The sequence below is a fragment of the Xenopus laevis genome, chromosome 7S, assembly GCF_017654675.1.
Source record: "Xenopus laevis strain J_2021 chromosome 7S, Xenopus_laevis_v10.1, whole genome shotgun sequence".
NCBI classification, from domain to species: Eukaryota; Metazoa; Chordata; class Amphibia; order Anura; family Pipidae; genus Xenopus; species Xenopus laevis.
Window position 1 is genome coordinate 88,885,651 of NC_054384.1, and position 15,047 is coordinate 88,900,697.

General features: G+C 39.4%; 1 protein-coding gene across 1 annotated transcript; it reads right to left on the reverse strand.

Annotated features, from left to right (window-relative positions):
• Positions 1-246: 246 nt before the first annotated feature.
• uts2.S (urotensin 2 S homeolog) lies at positions 247-9,346 on the reverse strand. The gene is given in 4 exon segments (NM_001280580.1): positions 247-643; positions 4,072-4,115; positions 6,458-6,583; positions 9,180-9,346. Coding segments are annotated over 4 exon segments (393 nt in total). The 5' UTR covers positions 9,286-9,346; the 3' UTR covers positions 247-526.
• Positions 9,347-15,047: the final 5,701 nt, after the last annotated feature.

The window sequence follows — 15,047 nt, forward strand, 5'->3', positions numbered from 1 at the left end:
TTAGAGTTCAAGGAGGTGAACCGATTTGTAGCTGAAAGAGTTGAAGGGACTAAACACAGATTTGTAGTTGAAAGAGTTCTAGGAGGTGAACAGAGTTGTAGCTGGAGTACAGGGCTCCTGGATCTACATACTGCATTATAAACCAATCGACCTGTATGAAATATGAGCCTGTAGCCAGCAGCTACTGAACTTCACAAATAGACTTGGGTGCATTAGAGGAACTGTATCACTGAACATTAGAGTGAGATACACTTTGCATTTATTTCCAGCAACCCATGAAATAACTTTGTAGCCATGTTTTCATTTTTTTTTTTTTATTCTTATTAAATAGCTATCTTGAAAAGCAGGAAAAATATACCTGATATTTGGCAAACCATAATCTATTCAAATGAAAACTAAAACTATGATTCATCCTACAGCCTGGCCCTTAATTCGATCATTTCTTCATTTTCATGTCCGGCCTTCCCAAGCCAAGCAGCTCCTATAAAAAAAAATATCGCCAAACAGACGGATACACTGTCGGCTTTCAGACGCAATACTTCCAGAAGCATTCGGATACATTCCCACGTTTTTTGTATTGTTTCTTGTCTTTGGATTGCAGGAGGCTCAGTAACGATATCCGTGGGTGTTTGCCAAACAGAATCTGAAACAGATAACATTTTAAAAATGTTTTTTTTTTTTCCTGCATGTTTTACAGATCAGACCACCTTTCCCTCTCCTCCAACTATGGGACCTGTTATCCAGAATAGTCTGGAGCTTAGTTTTTCGGGATAAGGGGCCTTTCTGTAATTTGGTTATCCATACTGTAAGTCTGATAAAATATCATAGACCCAATAGAATTGTTTTTCACCCAAATGATTAATTGTATCGTAGTTAGGCTCAAGTTCAAGCTACTCTTATAATAATATCATTAGAGAAAAAGGAAACTATTTGAGAACATTTTAATTATTTAATTAAAATGGAGTCTTGCCTTCCTGTAATTCGGATCTCATATCTGAATTGATCATATACTGTAGGAGCTAAACACCTTTTTAAAAGCAGGTAGTTTGTCTTTCCCTTTATGAGTGTGCAGGCAACTTTCTCTTTTTCTGGGCTACTATAGATGAGCTTCTCATCCGACTTCATGATACAGGTATGAGATCCATTATCCAGAAGGCTCCGAATTACGGAAAGGCCATCTCCCATGGACTCCATTTTATCCATTTTATTAAAAATGATTCTTTCTATGTAATTATAAAACAATGTACAAAATAGGGGTGTGGAAGCACTCTAAAGGCTAAGTAATAGTATATTTAAGTATAATGGAAGTGCTAGTTTTAATGCACATTCCCTGGGCCCCTGTCTCAAAAGTAAGTTTACAAAACAGGGGTTTTTAGTTACAAAGTTAAGATCATAAAGTTGAAAAGCCACCATACCACGTCAAGGTAAACCCCATATGGCGGTCCCTAACTTGTTTGCCTTTCGGCCATAGTATAAAAAGTCTTAATGCATAGTAGCATAACTTTAGAGTGCTTCCACACCCCTATTTTTATACATTGTATTGTTGCCAGAAGCTGTGGCTGAGCTTCATGTGGTTTTTAATAGCACCCCATAACCCCCCTTAAACTAATGGGGCCCTATACTTTTAAAAATGGGCGTTGGTTGGACAATGCCTCTCCCTTAAAAGCCGCATACTGGCGGGGGAGGATAGATCCTTTTCACTGAAACCAAGGTTCAACAGACACTGATTACACTGAATGCTACTATGCAGTAAGACTTTTTATACTATGGCCGAAAGGCAAACAAGTTAGGGACCGCCATGTGGGGTTTACCTTGACGTGGTATGGTGGCTTTTCAACTTTATGATCATAACTTTGTAACTAAAAACCCCTGTTTTGTAAACTTACTTTTGAGACAGGGGCCCAGGGAATGTGCATTAAACTAGCACTTCCTTTATACTTAAATATACTATTACTTAGCCTTTAGAGTGCTCCCACACCCCTATTTGCAATTATAAAACAGTAGCTTGTACTTGATCCCAACTAAGATATAATTAGGGATGCACGGAATCCTCGATTTTTGGATTCAGCTGAACCCCCGAATCCTTTGTGAAAGATTCGGCAGAATACCAAACCGAATCCTCATTTTCATATGCAAATTAGGGGTGGGAAGGGGAAAACATTTTTTACTTATTGTGGCAAAAAGTCACGTGATTTCCCTCCCGCCTCTCATTTGCATATGCAAATAAGGATCCGGTTCTCAGCCAGGCAGAAGGATTTGGTCGAATCCAAATCGTGCTGAAAAAGGGCTGAATCTTGGCTGGATCCTGAGCCAAATCCTATATTCGTTGCATCCCTAGATATAATTAATCCTTATTGGAAGCAAAACCAGCTTTTTAGTTATTTAATATAGGGATGCACCGAATCTAGGATTTGGTTCGAGATTCGGCCAGGATGCCTTTTTCAGCAGGATTTGGCCAAATCCTTGTGCCCGGCCGAACTGAATTTGCATATGGAAATTAGGGGCGGGAAGGGAACTCGTGACTTTTTGTCAGAAAACAAAGAAGTAAAAAATGTTTGCGCACTTTTCCTGTTCTGCCTCTAATCTGCATATGAAAATTAGAATTCGTGTTCAGTTCGGTATTCGGACGAATCTTTCACAAAGGATTCGGGGATTCAGCCGAATCACAAATAGTGGATTCGGTGCACCCCTAATTTAATATTTACATGATTTTCTAGTAGACTTAAGGTATGAAGATCCAAATTACAGAAAGATCCATTACCCGGAAAATCCCAGGTCCCGATCATTCTGGATAACAGGTCCCATACCTGTCTGTCTCCCAATATAACCCTAGAGGAGCTCAAGCTATTAGGACTAAAAGGTATAAAAAGGCTCAAACATTATTATTGTTGTTTGTAGCCCTGTGCTATGTATAAGTGTAATGGCATTGTTGGTGCTCAGTGGGCATTCTATGATTGATCACTATACTCAACACATTATACTCAACATTGTCACAAGTGGAGGCAAGCTAAGGCTTAGGGGACACACATTACTCCATGGAAACAAATCAGAGCAGGGTCGGACTGGCCTGCCGTGGTCCTGGGAAAAAACCCGGTGGGCCCCAGCCTTGGTGGGCCCCTAGGTTCTTGGTTTAGTTAAATTGTGAGGGCATAATAAAATTTGTACTGTGGGGTCCTTTTGGGTTAGTGACACAAATGTAGGTGGTGGGCCCACTAAAATTAGGCTCTGGCCTTCATACAATGGCTGGAACTACAACTCCCAGTGGTGCATCTCAATATGGGTTACTGGGCCCCACAGCAAAATAAATAGATTGCTAAATTCAGCGATTCCAATAGGATAGAGACACTCTGCTAATTATTTATACTCCTGCGCTGCCTAGAGATCTTTTCAACTACAGTTCCCTGTGATGTGCCAGACAACTCCCAGCATCCCCTGCCAGACTCAGCTCAGTTTTGCAGGTCAGTAAGGCTAATATGGCGCAGCTGCAGTGCTGGTCTCCATGGCCTCTCCAGGGCTCCGGACAGGGTCATGTGACTTTGATGGCCGCCGGGTCCATTGAGCAACACTGTCAGTGAATCCGGGGTGCAGGGAAGGAGCAATGAGAGGGATCACTTCCCCTTTACAGGAGTGCAGAGGCACCGCAGGCTGTTACTTACACTGGGGCCGGGGTTCTCTTCATTTACTCACTGGCACCCACACTGCAGCAGCACATCAATACTGCCGGTACCTGCTAACTCGGCTACTACAGCTGAAATCGGGCAACTCTGCATTGCTGTAAATATGGGCACTCACTGCGCCTGCAACCAAACTGTGGTGCGGGGGGGAATTGGAAAGGAGCTCCCGGAGGGGGTTGCGGCTGGGATGCCCGGGGGATGGTGTGGGGGGGCCCTGTGCTGCAGGCCCAGTGGGCCCTAGGTTTCCAGAGGAAGCTTAGCTAGAATGAATAAAAATTATTTACAAAATGTAAAATTCTGAACATTTTAACACTCCAGCATTTGCACCTACCCATATGAGTTAATTTGTCAGTTCTGCAATCGTTTGTTATAAACGGAATTATTCATTTCTACTCACCTCTTTAATGTTCTCTCCAACGTTGTGATTGCCTTCACCGAGTTCTTAAAGAAGTAATAGAAAAAAATACAGAAATCATACATTTACTTGATAATGATAATCATGTAGAGTACAGGTATGGGGCCGGTTATCCAGACTGCTCGGGACCTGAGGTTTTCTGGATAAGGGGATCACCATACATCACGTCTACTAAAAAAATCATGTAAACATTAATAGGATTGATTTGCTTCCAATAACGATTTTTAAAACAGCAACATAAGTTTAATAATAACAGAAGTTTACAATAACAATAGAAAATACTTGTCAATTTATGTAAGGATTGATAATGTAAATTATACAAGTATACTAAATAAAATATAAACTTTAAATCCAAGTGTTTCAGGATACTAGTATAACAGACAATATTCAAGGTTGGATAGCTGTATACCTCAAAAACCACAGATTAAAGAGGGGGAAAAACAGAAAAATACAAATAATAAAGTGTAGTATTGTGACACCCTTAGTGCTTCTTTTATATTCAATTTGTCAGCTGAAAAATATTCTCCATAAGTGAAAAATAGTATCAAGTAAACATATGGTGATTATTAAGTGAATAAAAAAATGAAAAAATAAAAAATGACAAAAATTGACAAAAGAAAAAAAGGTAACAAAATAGGACCCACACTTCACAGTGCTGCCGGTGGTATATTATACTCACAAGACATGGATATATAGATGATTTACGCCAATCCCGATCTTCTTTATTCCTTGCTTGGGCATAAAAAAATTAAAATGTGCTGAAGCGCTTTTATAACGTTAATAAATATTTAAAAATGCACTCACAGACGTTCTTGGTAAAACCGCATATAAAATCCGTAAGCTTTGTATGTTTGTGACACACTTCTGCAGCTCTCAAAATTGCTTTGCGAGGGTTACCAATATTGAGAGCTGAGGAAGAGTGTCACAAACATGCACAGTGGACGGTAAAAGACGACGAGAAAACGGGAGCAGCTAATAGAGACTTTTATACGGATTTTTTTTCTGTTTTTACCAAGAACGTCTGTGGGTACTATTTTGTCACCTTTTTTCATTTTTTTTTTCTTTTTCCAATTTTTGTAATTTTGTAATTTTTTTATTCACTTAATAATCACCATATGTTTACTTGATACTATTTTTCACTTATGGAGAATATTTTTTAGCGACTAAGCACAAATTGAATATAAAAGAAGCACTAAGGGTGTCACAATTTATTTTTTTTAAATACTACACCATATTATTTGTATTTTTCTGTTTTCCCCCCTCAATAATCTGTGTTTTTTGAGGTATACAGCGATCCAAACTTGGATATTGTCTTTTTCACGGGCAGAGGAGAGCCCTATTGATCGCTGGACTGGGGGTTACAACGCTCCGGAGATTCAAACTTGTAATTTGATACTCAGTGTTGGACTGGGATACCAGGGGCCCACCAGAAAGCCTTAGACCTTGGGCCCACCAGAAAACCTTAGACAGTGGAACTTTCAAATATATTATTCCTCCTCTACTCACTTGACCACTTTATTCTCCTAGTCTTTTATATCTACTTACAATATTCTCCCATTTTCCCCCATAAAGAAATAGGGAATGAGAATGAAATAGGCCAATTGTTTAGAAATAAGAGGGCCCACTAACACCTGGGCCCACCGGGAATTTTCCTGCTACCCGGTGGGCCAGTCCGACACTGTTGATACTAGTATGATAGAAAGTACAATACTTTAATGAAACTGGGTATTATTGGGTTATTATCTAAAATAAAGTCCAGACTAGACTTAATTATTTTCGTAGTAGTAGTACAAGCTAGTGCAATATTACCAGGGTTCCATGGAACTATGGAGAATAGAGAATTTAGTCGAATTACATTTTTTCAGTTTGGGAAAGGTTGTTCAGGAAAATTTTCCATTTTGTTAGAAATTTCAGGTGATTGTTCGTGTTGTCAAATTTGAAAGCAATGGCTTCGTTGGTACATAAGTATTTTAGCTCTGTGATGACTTCAGACCAATAAGGATTAATTATATCTTCGTTGGGATCAGGTACAAGCTACTGTTTTATTATTACAGAGAGAAAAAGGAAGGAAATGTTTACAAATTTGAAGTATTTGATTATAATGGAGTCTATGGGAGATGGCCTTCCTGTAATTCGGAGCTTTCAGGATAACAGATCCCATGCTGTACAAGTGAAACATGACTTTGGTGCTGGTTGGAGTGACATATGATAGACCTCTAGTGCAATGCTTCATTGTAGCATTCGCTGTGTATGTCACATGTGCCTTGTCCTACCTTGTCAATGGATCTTTTTATGGAGAACCACTAACCAAACATTGAAGTCTTCCATTTATGGATTTTGTTGTAGTTAATATATAACAATTATTTACCCTCTTTGCTGAGCAGCGTCTCTGTATCACCCAGCAGGTTATGTTTCGCCAGTACTGCTGCAGGCAAGTTGCGGAGTAAGTAATCCTCATCCAGGCTGCTTAACTCTCCAAAATTCATCTTCCCATCTACAAAATCATAATGACCAAAATGGAAAAAAAAAAAGAAAATAATGCAGAGTAACATATCACACAATTGTCTTCTTTATGTACAAAGCGTGGGCACAGTAACAACCTCACACTGTAGAGAAGCGACATTTCTCATCTATGAGAGCAAACACCTTCCATGTGACTTACCTGTCTGCTTTTAGTGCACACGGCTGTGTATTCAGCTGAGAACGGGCACTTGTGGGTGATTTCCATAGAGCACAATGGAGGGTGATTTATGGGGACAGACTCACTAAAGGGAGAAGTGGCTGATGCTAGAGAGAATTCACCAGGAATCCCATCCGCAGAGACATAGCCAGTTTGCTAATAGGCGTATAGGACAATTCACTAGCGAAAGAGACCATCACTAGCGTAGGTTCGCACTAGGAATGCACCGAATCCAGGATTCGGTTCGGGATTCGGCCAGGATTCGGCCTTTTTCAGCAGGATTCGGATTCGGCCGAATCCTTCTGCCCGGCCGAACCGAACCTGAATCCTAATTTGCATATGCAAATTAGGGGCGGGGAGGGAAATCGCGTGACTTTTTGTCACAAAACAAGGAAGTAAAAAATATTTTCCCCTTTCAACTACTAATTTGCATATGCAAATTAGGGTTCGGATTCGGTTCGGTATTCGGCCGAATCTTTCACGAAGGATTCGGGGGTTCGGCCGAATCCAAAATAGTGGATTCGGTGCATCCCTAGTTCGCACCCTATCACAAGGCGAATTTTCACTCTGACGAAAGGTCGTTCACTCTCATTAAAGTGCGAATTTTAAAGAACGTTGCCTCTTTCGTCAGAGTTTTTGCCACCTCAGACCAGGCGAACTGATAAAACGAAACTACATCCTCCTCAATCTTACAGTATGTCAGTGACATCATATCCTGTATGCCAAAAAAAATCAGAATGGCGACTTTTACTTTTTCAAAGTGGGATTGCCTTTACAATTTCGAACTATGAAAGATTTTTGTGTTAACATTTTTTTCCCAACCATTTGAGGTGCGTGTCACATTTGTTTTAGGGTGAGCTCATGTCTAGGGCATTAGATGATCTCTTCTGTCTTTATTTTGTTTCCTTAAACATTTGTAATAATAAGTGGCCACTTCAAGCATTTGCACCAACATCTCTAATAAAGACATCCATACGACCTATATGTACCCGCCCTATTCAGATTAGAAGTTTTGATAGGCAGGAATGAATGCTAGCGAAAAATGTCTATGCTTGCACTGCCGAAGTAACACATTCGCGAGATTGTCCAGGCTCTTGGATTTAGCAGAATCCAGCGTAAAAAGGCAGAATCCTGGCTAAATCCCGAAGCAAATCCTGGATTCCATGCATTCCTAACAGATAGATAGATGACAGATAGATTAATAGATATTTGATAGATAGATAGATAGATAGATAGATAGATAGATAGATAGATAGATAGATAGATAGATAGATAGATAGATAGATAGATAGATAGATAGATAGATAGATTGATAGATTAGATAGATAGATAGATAGATAGATAGATAGATAGATAGATAGATAGATAGATAGATAGATAGATAGCAATTAATTGACAGATAGATAGACAGATAGATAAACAGATAGATAAACAGACAGATAGAGAAACAGATAGACAGATAGACAATAGATACAGTAGTAGATCAATGGATAGATGGCTAAATAGATGGATAGATGGTAGATAAACAGAAGCCAGATATATGTAAAGACAAACAGACAGACAGATAGAATGACAAATGGAAAGACAGCTTGACAACTGAGAGAGAGGCTAGATAGTTGATAGACAGACAGGTGTATATAATCTATAACAAGAATGAATCAATATAAAGCATCCATTTATATAACTTGTGTGTTAAGAGTTTTACAGCAGCAGAAAAAGATACACCATTCAATATCCTCTACAATAATTGCAATAAATACAAATACATGGATACACGTTTTAAATTCAGACATATTGAGGCTCTGAAACCAATTAACATTTATTAGTTACATGTGCAGTTTTTCAATAATAATCAGAACTGATTGTCACTATTATGTTAGATCATAAAAATCTGTATTAAATTATTATCCATTATTTCTAGAGCACTAGGATATTTCACTGCGCTTGACATAGATTGCGCATTAATCCCAGCCCCTATGGAGCAATCTAAGTGACATTCAGCCACACACTATGATCAGCTTTATCAGGAAGCTGCCTGTGAGTTTTTGGAGGGTTGGGGGGAAATCCATACAAGCAGAGGAAGAAGAGAAACGCTCCTTGCAAATAGTGTCCTGGCTGGAATCAAATGCCAGACCCCAATGTTATCCCCTGCACTACTGTTCTGCCCATAGGTGATAGAGATTAATATACATTATACATTAGCATCGGCCAATCCCATATTTCAGTTCTACTTCTGCATGCAAAATTTCATTCTTTCTAATTCCCTCCTATTAAACATTCAGCTACAGTAGAACAATGTCACGTAATCATTTCAAACAGTGAAATACAACCTTTGTTTCTCCTTAAAGCTCAAATTTTTTTTATTTAATTTGGACAATTAAAAAAAAAAAAAAAGAAAGATTTTTCTTACCCGGAAACTGATATGGAACTTCTCTGGAATCAATGATTGGAAGCGACAAAAGAGGATTAGTGAAAGTGGCAAGAATCAAACTCAATACGAGCTTCTGCATGGTCATGGACAAAGAATATATATTCTCTCTCTCTCTCTCTCTTCGTTGACTCTTTGTTGCTCAGAGGTGTCTTCTTATTTGGTCAACCTGCTTATATAGCATTTAGTATCGTCATAACAGACATCACTCCCATAGACAAGAACAAGAGAGAGCCAATGGATTCCCTCCCTGCTAATTGTACATTCAAGGCACTTTGCATTTAGCTAATACTTCAGGGCCCATAGACAATAAATTTACTGTCTCGTGGACCAACTGGATACAGTATTGGCGCAAATGTGCCACAGCCCAGCTGACTAATAAACAAGTAACTTCTTATAAATCACGAGTTTGCAAAGGGTCAAGTCATGTTTGAGATGGCCAGCGAACGAGGCAGCTGATTTACGAGCCTTTACCTGGTTTGACGTAGGACAACAGACATGAAATGTGGATTTATTTTGCGAGGTGAATAGATGGCGTGTCAGAGTCTGTGGGGGCGTCAATGGCAAAGATTGAGAACATTAGGCAAATCTTAATTAATTTAAATACAGTATGTTTGATTCACTTGCGTTTTATTAATTAAACCATCTCCATATTGCTTTTAAGGCAAACACGCAACCCTCCTTCGACTGGGCAACATTTAACTTCGTAGTCGCTGAGCAAAACATACAAATCATTTGGCTTTTACTAGTCCCACATGTAGGTAGGTACTAGTGTAAAATTGGTAGAGAATACACACACATTATTAATGTATCCTATCGTAACAATATGTTGTCTTATAAGTAATAGCTTAAAAGTATGATTGGATTGCTAGGGTTTATAGCCAGCATTACTGTTAAGATGTCACGGTTCTGTAGCAACTATTGCACTTCTTTCTCCAGTATAAACACCATTTTTTTTCAACACCTTTACTGTAATAAGGCGGGGGGATCAGAAGGTGCCCCTAGTCTGCCCAAACCTGCTCAGATCACCTGTTACCAGTAGGGGCAATCAGATTTGCCAGGGAGCAGGACATCAAGCTTGGGAATGCTGGGGGAAAGAGGACTACCCAAAAGAAGCTTGAGTTTGGTGCTCAGCATGAGAGAGGTGCTTATAAAAGGACTCCTATAGCCATTCTCAAGAGATGCCATGTAGGTACACAGGAAAGATGCCACTGCTGAGCTCAGCCTGGTGAAGGAACAGATTTACTCACTACCTGGCTGCAGGATTTTCAGCACTATTGTTGAGAACCAGCACCATGATCTCCAGGGAACAGTCTCTGAGGACACCCTAGTAATTAAGATGCCACTGAGAGGATATTGGCACAACAAGATGCTGACAAGCCCTGCTTAAGGGTCTCTCAGTGTTGGTACCTACTATGTGGAAGCATCTGTTTTGGTCTAAGGCAGGGCTATCCAACTGGAGATCCAAAGGGCAGATACGGAATCTCCAAAGGATTTTAAATGGCCCCCAGTCTGCTCTAGGGTGCCATAGACTTCATTGTATGACGTCATAATTTTAATAGGATCTGGCCCTCAGACATGCTGTAGGAGAATTCATTGGCAAACTAGGGAGGTTATTTATCAAAGTCCAATTTTTTAAAGGGATACTGTCATGGGAATTTTTTTTTATCAAAATGAATCAGTTAATAGTGCTGCTCCAGCAGAATTCTGCACTGAAATCCATTTCTCAAAAGAGCAAACAGATTTTTTTATATTCCAATTTTAAAATCTGACATGGGGCTAGACATATTGTCAATTTCCCAGCTGCCCCCAGTCATGTGACTTGTGCCTGCACTTTAGGAGAGAAATGCTTTCTGGCAGGCTGCTGTTTTTCCTTCTCAATGTAACTGAATGTGTCTCAGTGGGACATGGGTTTTTACTATTGAGTGTTGTTCTTAGATCTACCAGGCAGCTGTTATCTTGTGTTAGGGAGCTGTTATCTGGTTACCTTCCCATTGTTCTTTTGTTTGGCTGCTGGGGGGGAAAAAGGGAGGGGGGTGATATCACTGTAACTTGCAGTACAGCAGTAAAGAGTGATTGAAGAGCACAAGTCACATGACTTGGGGCAGCTGGGAAATTGACACTATGTCTAGCCCCGTGTCAGATTTCAAAACTGAATATAAAAAAATCTGTTTGCTCTTTTGAGAAATGGATTTCAGTGCAGAATTCTGCTGGAGCAGCACTATTAACTGATTCATTTTGAAAAAAATGTTTTTTTCCCATGACAGTATCCCTTTAAGTAAAAAAAAAGTCTGATCAAACTAGAATCCATGATTTGACATTATCATTGAAAAAACTCGATAAAATTGGTTTGGAAAAAAACTCAACGAAACTCAAAATTTTCAGGAAATCACTCGAAACCTCAGATTTTTCTGGATTTTTGGCCGAAACTCAAATTTGAAATGGGACCTTTGCCATTGACTTCTACAGGATACTGACAGTTTGGAGATGGAGTATTTTCCGATTCAGACTTTAAGCAGCCTCGGGGTATAATAAATCACGAAAAATTTTAGGTTTTTTTCCACTAAAAATTCGGATTTTATAGTAAAAAAAAAACCTCACATTTTTGGTGTTTTTGGCATTCTGACTTTAAAAAATAACTCCCTAGGTGTAACTTGGACAGCATGATCTAAGGAAAGGTACATTGGGAAGGAGGACAAGTTAGCTGGTGCTATTTTAGTTAACCAAATGCAATCTGTCTGCCCTTTTGTATTAGATGCCCATTGGTATAATCTTTTTTTTAATATAAAGTTTACTGTTAGAGTTAGAAGCCTATTGGCCCATGCAGGGCATCAACGAGTGATCATCCTTAACTGATATCTGAGGCAAATGCATCTATTTATCCAGGTTCTGGGAACCGCGCTGGACTGTAGCAATGCACTTGGGGGCCATATTGTGTAAAGATCCACTTGTTTGCTGATCTTGATATTTCTTTGTATGACCAATATGTTAATATAAACAGTTTCAGTTAATTGTTTGCATGAGGAAGAAATAAATACATGGATGTTATAGGTCTCAGTTTCTTAAAAAAACAAAAGCAAGGTGCAAAGTTGCCCAGGTGCGGTAACCAATAAGATATTTGCTTTTAAACAGGTGCCCAATAAGTACTGCTTGGTGATTAAACCTCTAACAAACGTTGCACCTTTTATTATAAAGAGACCGGATGCAATATTATATTTCTTCATATGTATGGCTGCCAGCTTTATATGTAAAGGTAGACAAAATGGTAGACATTGCGTCAGATCTGGGTGTGACTTAATGTAATAGAGGGGTGCTGGGTTGGAAGGAGGTCATTATTAGTCAGGTGGGGTGTAACTGGGATGGCATGGGCAAAAAAGTGGGTTGTTGCTTTTAAATATTTAAAAGTATCCCCAGCCTTAGACAGTATTTTATAGGGATTCATCAAATCCAGGAGTAGGTTCGGGATTCGGCTGCTTTTAGCAGGATTCAAATTTGTCCAAATCCAATCGAATCCTTAAAATAACGTGACTTTTAGGACCTAAAATAATTTTAACCGTGTGTAGCACGCGGTTCTCTTTTTCCCTTCCTTGCCCTGATTTGCATATACAAATTAGGGTTTGTATTCGGTTCGGGACTCAAATCCTTCGCAAAGGATTCGGGATTCAGCTGAATCCCAAAATAGTGGATTTGATACATCGCTAGTATTTTAACGTAGGGTGGTGCGGTACCAGCCCAATGGCAACCTTATTAATGCGTGCAGTAATAGAAAGCAGAAATGTTTGTTACTGTATCATCCCATAAAAATTGGAATTTGTGACAAAACACCAGTGTGGTTCACTTTGTATGTCTTATATTCAACAGTTGTAACTCTTGCACTCATGGTCCACATTACCCCATTACCTTGGATTCTCAGTTCTGCAATTATAAATAAATATTAATAGAAAATATATCATGATCATGAAGTAGAAAAGAACCTAAGAAACCCCTTCTGCCTGTAAATAAATCACCTTCTAGTCAAGTCAAGGTTGCAGCTCTCCTGCAGAACACTGAAGAAAATGAATAGCACTCAGGGGAAAGAGGAGTTCCTTCAGACACCCGCAACTTTGCCACTAAACTGTATTTCAGTCTTGCAGACACTTATTGACATTGTTGTTATAAGTCATTATGGAAATGATCTAAACAAATTTAGCAGATGCTACAAGAATCCCTTAGAGACGGCTCTTATTGACGTGCAGCTTGTGACACAGAATCAGTATTAAACGGGATGGTAAAATGAAGATTATATGAACTTATTTTATCCTTTTTATATACAGTACATCCAGCATTTCCTTTCCAAAGTGCAAATGGGCAGGAACAAAAGCAACTTTCTGTCTTGTGCAGGAGAGGGGGGTTTATATAGGGTAGAAGGGTAGGGTTTTTTTTATTAATAAGGGGTTTGTTTCTCCTTTAAAGGAGAAGGAAAGCTACCAAGGCAGTTTATTGCGAATAGATTCGCCACAACAGTGCAAGCTAGAACGGCATTTTAATTCTTTAGAATGCTTTTCCATACCTGAGTAAACAGCTCTAGAACTCTCTGTTTGTTTAGGATAGCAGTTGTCATATTAACTTGCTGTGACACCACTTCCTGCCTGAGTCTCTCCCTGCTCATAGCTCTGGGCTCAGATTAAAGCAGGAAGGGAAGGAGAGAGGGGAGCAAACTGAGCATGCTCAAGCCCAAGCCCTGGAGGTTTAAGCTGAAAGAAAGAAGTCTGATACAGATGTGTACACAATAGAAGGAAAGAAATGCTGTGTATCTTTTGACAGAGGACTCAGAGAAGCATTACTTTTACTGGTGTATTTATATAGACCTTTCTGATAAAACTTACTTAGTTTTAACCTTTACTTCTCCTTTAACACTGTTTATTCACTTAGATAGTAGTGATGTGCGGATTGAGAAAAACTCGACCCATGCCCAAACCTGGAGAACTACCACCCGACCCTACCCTGATGTGTTCTCCTATTTATATAACTGCTCCTGTCCCACTGTGATGTCACGGAAGGGGGCAGGGCATGCGGGTGAAATTATAGAAAAAGGAGCGTGTCCAGGTGGAAGTGGGGCACTAGAAGGTCACGGGCAGGGTGGGCGCAGGTTAAAGTTCAGCCTGCAAACTTTGCCTGGAAGTCGGCCTGAACTGGTCTACCCTAACAATTACAATTGACAACATTTGTGTGACTTTACTGCAATAAGTTCTCGAATGTCAACATGTTTTCCATTGACTTCTAAAAACAGATTTTAGTAGCAGAATTTTCATGCTCTTTTCTTTTATAAACCAGACTGTGAGTTTTTCATCACTTTTTTTCTTCTCAAATTGTAGACTAATGTGATCTCCAGTTATAATACTCTAAAATACTCTATAAAGCTCTTCATAGAAAAAAACACTCCCGTTCAATGCATTCGGTTCGGCCGGGCAGAAGGATTTGGCTGAATCCGAATCCTGGCCGAATCCCGAACCGAATCCTGGATTCGGTGCATCCCTAGTAATTGTTGTGGGTGAAAGGAGTAAATAAAAAGTGGATGAGTTTTTCTTTGGTGAGCTATAATTTTATACTTTCATATATCTGCCAGGGAAACAGACTAATTTTGGGTGATGAAGATGTCCAGGTTAGGGCTATCAGGTCACTTGAAAACTGTTTGCTGTTCAACTAGGGACCAGTAAATGCTTCCTGCCAATTAGACCTCTGAAATGGAGAGGTGCTGGTTTGGATGGAGGACATGATTAATAGTGATTTGCACATGCTTTAAGTGACTGCACTGCTGCACCAGTAATACATGAATATTAAAAAGCTTTTTTTTTTTTTTAAATAAAAGCA